This window comes from Mastigoproctus giganteus, chromosome 4 (assembly GCF_048544385.1).
Source record: "Mastigoproctus giganteus isolate SK-2022 chromosome 4, ASM4854438v1, whole genome shotgun sequence".
Classification (NCBI taxonomy): domain Eukaryota; kingdom Metazoa; phylum Arthropoda; class Arachnida; order Uropygi; family Thelyphonidae; genus Mastigoproctus; species Mastigoproctus giganteus.
In genome coordinates, this window is record NC_143578.1 from 143,027,141 (window position 1) to 143,036,692 (window position 9,552).

At 35.4% G+C, this 9,552-nt stretch overlaps 1 protein-coding gene across 1 annotated transcript; it reads right to left on the reverse strand.

Annotated features, from left to right (window-relative positions):
- Window positions 1-685: 685 nt before the first annotated feature.
- Window positions 686-2,091, reverse strand: LOC150087105 (uncharacterized). Its single transcript, XM_090371813.1, has one exon. It carries the CDS (start codon window positions 2,042-2,044, stop codon window positions 761-763), a length of 1,284 nt encoding a protein of 427 aa, XP_090227939.1. The 5' UTR covers window positions 2,045-2,091; the 3' UTR covers window positions 686-760.
- Window positions 2,092-9,552: the final 7,461 nt, after the last annotated feature.

A 9,552-nucleotide genomic window follows, 5' to 3' on the forward strand; every position in this document is an offset into this window, starting at 1 on the left:
CAGATGACAATGGGGGAGGGCATTGTTCAGATATGATAATAACTAAGAGTATCCTCAATATCATTGGCAATAGGTCTTATTTCTACCTCATTTTGTATACTACTTTGTTTCGTGCACAAAAATTTGAAGATCAGGTTAATCTATAACAAAAAATAAATAAATAACTGAATGAAATGACAGCCTTTACACATACCAGAAAAGGCTTGATATTTTAATTAAGGGAATATGCTTAATTTATATATAAACAGACTGCTTTTCTGATCAACAGTGAACTACTGTGAAAGCACATTCAACAATCACCTTGCACTAGCTTTTTTTGAGTGTCCCTGCAGTCACCAATGAGAATCAATTATTTTGATACAGTAATATAACATAATTTACTTTCCCAAACAAAAGGCTAGTGATAAAACCATTGCAAATTCTCCTATGGCATTTGGCTTCATTATACTTACTAAAGGGAAGTTACACAAAAGGGACTGGTGGGGAGATCCAATTCCACATCACATGGATAACCCTACATTTTAGGAATACAATGAAAAGTGAAACATTCTAAATTACCATACTCATTCATAATATACAAATATAAAATGATAAAAGTAAAAAATGATTTATTTACAATTGTGTTATTGTAATCAAATAACGAAAATTACATGCACAAATCAATTACATTTATATTTTGCCATGGACTGCCAAATTGAGTTCTATTAATAATTTTAGGATACATTAATACTTAACACATTTTTCAATACTCAACTACTGGCTATTCTGAAAAATATTTTGTTAGAGCTAATCTTATATCGTCTGCTCTATCTCCCAACACTACACTTGTTGGTACTGGCATTAACATTTTTGATGCACTCTCATATTGAAACCATTCTTCCAGAAGTGGTTCCTTATGTTGTTCACATAAATTATGAAGAATGCAGCAAGCAGCTGCAAAAGTTGGAAGAGTATCAATGCAATCATACTGAATTCCAACACTCTGCCACCTGGCTTTTAAACGTTTTGTGGCTTCTTCCCAAACAGAATACGCACAGTTAAAATGATCGTTAAACTTCTGCATATCCTTCGGCATTGGATCAATATCATGATAAGGCTTCATTATCCATTCTCCGAGTGGATATGCAGCATTTGCAAGTATTAATATAGGCACTTCAACACCCTCTACCTTTCTAGTCATATCAGGAAATAGAACTTTTTCTTCTCCCTTCAACCAAAGGCTAGAATTTGTTAATACTCTTGACATAGACACACTACCTGGCCAGCCTATATTTAAATCCCAAAACCGACAAGAAGAATCACATACACACTGCAAAATAACTGAATATGCACCTTCGTTATTTATATAGTCGGCAGTATTTTCTGACGGTGGCACGACAGGTATATGGAGTGCCCCGACGGCCCCAGTGCACTGGGGAAACCCATATTTGGCTTCAAATTCTTCAAGTACTTCTTTTAATATATCTCCTGTAGGAACTTTCACATATTGGGGCATAAGAACATGAACAACTGCTTCACATACCTCCTTTATTATCGCGCCAATACTTCCTTTCGATATACTAAACAATTCGGATATAGTCCTGTAATCTTTTCCGGTAGCAAGACGCCATAAAGCAATTGCAATACGCTTGTCTGGTGGAATTGAGCGACGTAGCTTTGTATCTGATTTTGTCAGATAAGGATATAATTCAGAGACTATGTAATGGAACGTTGTTTTACTAACCCTGAAGTGTTCAAGCCACTGCTGATTTGTAAATCTTTCTTTGGCAATTGTATCCCACCAGTCTGACTTTGAGGGTGAAATCAGCAAGCGTCTTTCACTTGCACAACTTGCATAAGCCCAGGCTGAAAGCATCATCATAAATAACATTCTTTCGTGGGCTTGTCGTTCATAAAATCTCCGAATTCTTTGTCTTCGACCGTAGTCTGACTGTCGAAGCCTTTGTATTCGATATAATAATCGACGACGTCGAGTCGCTTGTATTAGCATCATTTGATACATCACTAAAGGAATTCCCACAGTCACTTCTTGGGGAAGGGACATGATTAACTAGGTAAAGTAAAGTTAATCTTACAACCTAGTACCGAACAGCCATATTACTACTCTGTGGAACATAACGTCCCAGAATTCTTAGCGTATTCCAACATGTGATAACCCGGCTGAATCGCCGTTACTAAAACCCACAGAGAAGATGCAGAACGAACACTCTCATAAGACATTGGCGATAATTTATATGTTAATAAAGCGCATAGAAAGTGGAGCCACCATTGTATCAACACAGAAATAGACAGGAGCATTGCAAAGAGAATTTTCTACAGTTTTATAATTGCGAGGGTCAATATGTCGATTCACTGATTATTAGTATGAGATATTCACAATTAATTATTATTCCAATACAAAAAAAAAAAAAAAAAAAAAAAGAGAGACTATGAAAGACGAACAGCGAAATATAAACATAAGTAGAGATTTCAAGAACACTATAATTATGATTGTAATAACCGTGTGGTAACGTTGGATAAAGCTGTTTTCTCCTTCTTCAGTTCAAATTTTACTTTTTTTCTACCTCCTTCCTTTTTTTTTTTCTCCTTCTATACTTCAAATTCATTTCTCCAAAGTAATATGCTAATTTTCTTCCTCTTCTTATTATTATGTTAGCCATATGGTGCAAGGAAGCCTAAGGCTTTTGCTGCACCAGCCAAAAAAAAAAAAAAATATATATATATATATATATATATGTATATATACAAGTTACCCCGAGAGAGATGTAGAAGAAAATCAACAAAGAAGTGAAGAATGATGATATCCAGCTCAGAACCCTGGATGTGCCAAGCCCATACTCACCAGATGTGAAACCCCCCCCCCCCCCTGGAGTAAATGTTTTCACATATATGTAATAATGTAATACTTTTAAATATTTTTAATGGATTTTATAATATAATGGCCCCATATTAGCTCAGGGCTGTTTTAAGAACTCCCGGGCGAATTTCCAAATTATTATTATTATTAGCCATATGGTGCAAGGAAGCCTGAGGCTTATGCTGCACCAGCCAAAAAAAAATTCTGAGTTACCCTGAGAGAGAGAAGGGAAATATTCAAGAAAGAGAAGAATGGTGATATCCAGCTCAGGACCCTGGATGTGCCAAGCCCATACTCACCAGATGTGAGCCCCTGGGGTGAATGTGGCCTCTGTTCAGTTTAAATTTTGTTTTAATTTTTTTCTGGATCTCTCTTAGTCGCATTCTTAACATTATTCGTATTCCTAACATTACAATATATAATTATATATATAATATTATTAATTTATAATCATAAGCGAGAATTAAATTGATTAATTATTTTTCTTAATATTAATATTTTCGGCACTTTAAACTATTTAAAGAAAACCAAAAACATTTGTGTATCATTATGTTCCGTGTTTGCGGTGCTTTCGACCACAACGTAACATATGGAACAGGGCCTTTTAAAAAGTTATATAAGATCTACAAGTGAGGCCCCTGCTTGTCTGCAGGGTTCGCCCATGTGTTAAAACGGCACAGCATTGGCTTATAAACCTGAGGGGACATAGATTCAAACTGAGGAAAGGCAGTTGTAGAACATGTGTGGAAGTTTGCCTTCAGCGGGTGGTTGATTGGTGGAACAGACTTCCACCTGTTACTGTGGAAGTTGACAGCTTAAATAAATTCAAGGCAGAACTAGACAAACATTTGGAATGAATGGATCAGTGAAATGGGAATGGTTTTTAGCATTAGTAGAGGCATCATGTGCCTCTATTAATGCTAATGCCAGGGCCGCCGCAAGTGGGTAGGTGAGGTAAACGTCGCTTATGGGCGGTAAAGAGGGTGCCGAAATTTTTTTTAAGTATTGTTATTATTATTAGCTATATGGTGTAAGGAAGCCTGAGGCTTATGTTGCACCAGCCAAAAAAAAAAAGAAATTCTGATTACCCCTAGAGAGAGAGTGTCAGCAGTAGAAGGGAATCACTAAGAAAGAGAATAATGATGATGATATCCAGCTCAGGACCCTGGGTGTACCAAGCCCATACCCACCAGATGTGAGCCCTGGGGGTTAATATTTCTGATTGATTAATGCTTATCAGTATTCAACATTTAGGGCAACAAAATTTATTTTGCTTACTGGCGGCACATAGGAATGCAATGCTACTGGCTAATGCTAAATGTAGCCTAGAAGGAGTTTAAGATAGTCATGTGTGCCAGTTTCAATAAACATTAATAAATATAGAATTTTATGTACACTACCGGGTCCAGGTGGGTGATAATAAAAGGATTCAGTACAGTGAGACAGGTGCACTGGTCTCACTGCACTGAAACCTTTATTATCATCAATCTGAATCGAGTAGTGTGTATATAAAATTCTTTATTTATTAATGCCCCCTGCAACTGGCACACATGACTGTCAACTTAATCTCCTTTTAGGCTGCATTTTAGCCAATGTTTGACCATTATATTTTAAAATATTACTTATTAATTCCAAAAATCTACATCTGGTCACTTTGACTAATCTCAACTCTTGTTTTAGGTTGCGATATAATAAACTGAACTCCTTTTGACTTTGGTTTTAATTTTTATTTAATTCTTTTACTTTATTTATTTATTATTTTAGACCTGGCATGTTATAAAACAAACACTGCATCATTTAGCTGCTAACCAGAGTCACAATTATTTATTTTTTTTTTTTTTTTGTATACCACACAAAAATACAAAGAATCTGGAATCAATTTGGACTGCTTTATTGCTGAGTTAGTTATTTTATTTAACAAAAGAAATTTAGCATTCTTCATTCTGATTACTATTTATTTGAGTTTGCATTACAACAAAAATACACAAACATCACACTTTATAATTGAAATTTCTTTTAATTTATGAGATTCTCATTACATGTGAAAGATTTTTGTATTATATGTAGTTTTCTGTAAATTGAAATAGTAATTTAATCACATGAAGTGTCCTGTAATACTGTATATAAAAAAGGTATGTTGATTTGTCATAAAATTAAAAGCAAGATTAAAGGCTTATATACCCGGTACAAGCAACAAAATTAAATGTAATAATAAAGCAGTGTCAGAGTAAAGTAAAGCAATAAAAGTAATAATAAAGTAATGTCACAGTCTTCAATACAATCCTTGATTTCATAAACTGTAAAGATACTATGACATATTCCATGCTGTTACTGAGAGATAACAGCTTTGCTTCATTGCTAATACAGATATCAGCATCTTTCTTACAACTCTAGCATCAAAATTCAGATAATTTTGATAGTGGGGTTTTAAGAAAGATACTGATACAGATAAAGACTGAAACATGCTTTGACTTACTTGTGGAGAGTTCAATAGACTAAAACAAGTGAGAGCTGTCATCTTCTAGAAATATCTATAAATTTAAATTATTTAATTATTGAATAAACTATTACTTTCACTAATATCAATATACTATTCATATTAATTAACATGATAAGCTATTAATTAGCTTTTCAGTAGTTTTTTTTTTTTTTTTTTAACATTTCATTAAATATTTCCCGATAATAAATTATGACAAATTTTGGCAAAATTATCACAAATTTTTTTAATACTTAAAAAAATTTTGGTGCCCATAAACGATGTTTATGGGCACCAAAATTTTGACGCCCATAAATGACCTTTATCTCGCCTACCCACTTTCTGCGCCCCTGGCATTAGCATTAATAGAGGCACATGATGCCTCTACTAATGCTAAAAACCCTTCCCATTTCACTGATCCATTCATTCCAAATGTTTGTCTAGTTCTGCCTTGAATTTATTTAAGCTTTCAACTTCCACGGTAACAGATGGAAGTCTGTTCCACCAATCAACCACCCGTTAAAGGCAAACATCCACACATCTGTTCTACAACTGCCTTTCCTCAGTTTGAATCTATGTCCCCTCAGGTTTATAAGCCAATGCTGTGCCGTTTTAACGCATGCACGAACCCTGCAGACAGCAGGGGCCTCACTTGTAGATCTTATATAACTTTTTAAAAGGCCCTCTGGGCATATGTTACGTTGTGGTCAAAAGCACCGCAAACACGGAACATAATGATACATGAATGATGTTTTTGGTTTTCTTTAAATAGTTTAAAGTGCCAAATATATTAATATTAAGAAAAAATAATTAATCAATTTAATTCTCGCTTATGATTATAAATTAATAATATATATATATAATTATATATTATAATGTTAGGAATACAAATAATGTTAAGAATGTGACTAAGAGAGATCCAGAAAAAAATTTAAATAAAATTTAAATTGAATAGACGCCACATTTGGAAATTCACCCGTGAGTTCTTAAAACGGCCCTGAGCCAATATGGGGCCAATATATTATAAAAACCATTCAAAATATTTAAAAATATTACATTATTACATATATGTGAAACATTTACCCCAGGGGCTCACATCTGGTGAGTATGGGCTTGGCACATCCAGGGTTCTGAGTTGGATATCATCATTCTTCTCTTCCTTGGTGATTTTCTTCTACATCTCTTTCTCTCTTGCTCTCTCAGGGTAACTTATATATATATATATATATATTTTTTTTTTTTTTTTTTTGGCTGGTGCAGCAAAAGCCTTAGGCTTCCTTGCACCATATGGCTAATGATAATAATAATAAGAAGAACTAACTGATTAATAGCAGGCACTGGCAGAGGTGAAAGTGATTCTTGCACTGCTTCTATTGGATTGAGCAGCAGCCTGGAAAACAAGTTGCAGGGATTTCAGAGACTGCTGGAAGTTATTGCATAACATGTAAATACATGGGCTGTGTTAGAGTAGCTAAGAACAGGTGTATGTTTACTTGCATGTACACCAATGCTAGGAGTTTGGTAAGTAAATTTTATGAAATTGAGGTGTTGATCAAAACATCAAAGGCAGATACTGTTGGGATATCAGAGACATGGTGTCATGCAGAAATGGAATTTTTGGAGTACATTTTTTATGGGTCTTTTTTTTTTCCATAGCATGGCTGAGTTAGGTGAGAGTAGGTAGATTTTTTCTCAGGTTTTTCTTCCAACAAACAGACAAATCGACCACAGAGCACATGCAATTTACAGAAAGTATATACAGCACAATATGGCCTAAGTTACTGATTCACCTAAAACCCTACAACAACTGAACAACCCTGAAAAAACATGCAATTCATATTAAAAAACTGGCACTTAGCATTGATAATGCACCTGTAGGTTAGGCCAAAATACTGTGGTAATTCTGAAAAGCACTCATACTGTGGTAGCAAGAATATTAAAACAGGAGACACATATATATACACACAAATTTCCATGTGTATTGTAAAATCTGAAAAGGTAACGCATGTAACTTGTGTGCTGTATATAGATATAGATGTGACTTCATTTTCAAGCAGCAGGAAACAATATAATCAGACATTTACAAACAAAAAAGAGAGTATGTGAATCTTATTAATTTGTGTGCAAAAAGGGAGGCTAGATGCCTTCCTTGTGAAAGTTCGTGATCTAAAAGTTTTGAAAGAAGAAAAATTTATGAACTCAAGAAAAATAACTTCTGAATTGCAATATTCTGCTGAATGCAATCTTAAACAGGCCAAACTGATAATTCTATGCATGTTATCCTCACTTGTGCAGAAAGTCTGGTTGTGTTCCTCTCTTTTAGAACCTCGCCCTCGTTCATTTTTACTTTGTCCTCTAGGCATTTCAAATCTCAACTAGATCTCCTCGAAGTTGTCTGGTTACCAAGCTCTGTAGCCCACATAATCAAAGTCTGTTCTCATATGGATGCCTGTCTTTGGCCTTCTTTTGGGTGCAGTCTCCATGCTTGGACACAGTATTCCAAATGTGGACTTGCAGCTGCTTTGTAAAGTGGGATTATGACCTCCCCTATCTCTAATGTTCAATAAATTATAAATAGGATGCCTCCTTGCCATTACTGCATGGGGAATTTCATGTCTGCCTATATCATTATCCCCAAATTCCTTTCTTGATACTTTTAAAGTTCTTTTAGGATTGTTATTCCCCAAGAAGACCTTGCACTTTGCAGTATCAAAACAGCTGCCACTCCTTTGAGCATCCACATTCCTAAAGCCAAAGTTTTCCTAATCTTAACAAATTTTCACATCATACCCTGTATCAGTCAATGTCATTTAAGACCAGAAACAGTGATCCCAGTACCAATCCTTTGGGGCCCTGCTTCTTACATTAGCCCAATCTGAAGGCTAATTATTAATCACAACCTTCTACCTCCTGCCCTACAGTCACCTGAGATCTCAGGATTTTCCCTGTGATTCCAACATGTTCCAGCTTACACATTAAATCTCCTGTGTGAGAATGATGCAAATGCTTTGCTAAAATCCAAATAATCCATAGCAAAATTACTTCCTACATATTTTGATAGTCACCTATGAGCTGAAGCTCATAGTGACACATGGCCTTCTCTTTACAAAACCATGCTTGTTTCCTTCAGAATAGTATTTCTGTCAAAATGAATCTGTGTAGCACTTGATCACTGCCTCCATGATTTTCACTATCACTAAAGTCAGATTGACCATTTTGCAGTTATCCACATTACTCTCAGAACTGCTGTTATGTATTAGCAGTACATTGGCACCTCTTCATTCAAAGGAATCTCTTCCTTCTTAGTCCAGTGATGTCCTCATAATTACACTCAATGATTCAGTGCACTCCCTTGCTGCATCCCTCAAAAGTACTAGGTATATGTGTTCAATTACAGGAGCCTTATCTTTAGGCTTGAAAATTTTTCTATATATAATTTCAACATTGCTAATTTCATGGTTCCTAGCTTCACTAGAATGGTTGTCCCTTCACTGTAAGGGGCCTTTCTTCTGTAAATATTAATGATGATTGCCTTTTCAATTCATACACATCAGCTGGGTTATCCAAGATGTTCCTGAACCCATTACATAGGGATCCAATCTTATTCATTCTTATCTTTGTATTCACATACATAAAAAACTTGTCCCCATTCTTTGCTCTCTTAGCTGGTGATTTTTCATTAATCTTTGCCAGCTTGCCCTTTCCTGTGGTACTAACATATGTTCGTGTCAGACGGCACCTTTTGGAGTACAATGTGTACAGGAAGAATAGATGGGATAGGAAGGAAGGAGGGGTTATGCTTTTAGTTAAGAAACACATAAAATCCAAGGAAGTACAGCAGATCAACATGGGTGGACAGACAGAGAAGAAACATGCTTGGGATACATATAAATTAACACATGACACAGAAGCCTATGATAGATATAAGTTGATCTGTAACCAAGTTACAAAGGAGGTTAGGCAGGCGAAGGCAGATTACGAGAAATCTTTGGCAAGGGACGCAAAGAAAAACAGCAAAGCGTTCTTTACTTATGTAAATTCTAGAAGGAAGGGGATGAATCAGATTGGTCCACTTGATATTGATGATTCAACTGTTGATGATCCTGCTCGGGTAGCTAACAAACTAAATGAATATTCTGCATCGACATTCACACATGAGGAGTTATTCAGCGAGGGGAATGCCAGAGGTGTATTCAACTCTGGCAGTAAGCTTGATAAC

Excerpts from the sequence above, each read along its gene's own strand:
- LOC150087105 (XM_090371813.1), bottom strand. The coding sequence starts at position 2,044 with ATGTCCCTTCCCCAAGAAGTGACTGTGGGAATTCCTTTAGTGATGTAT.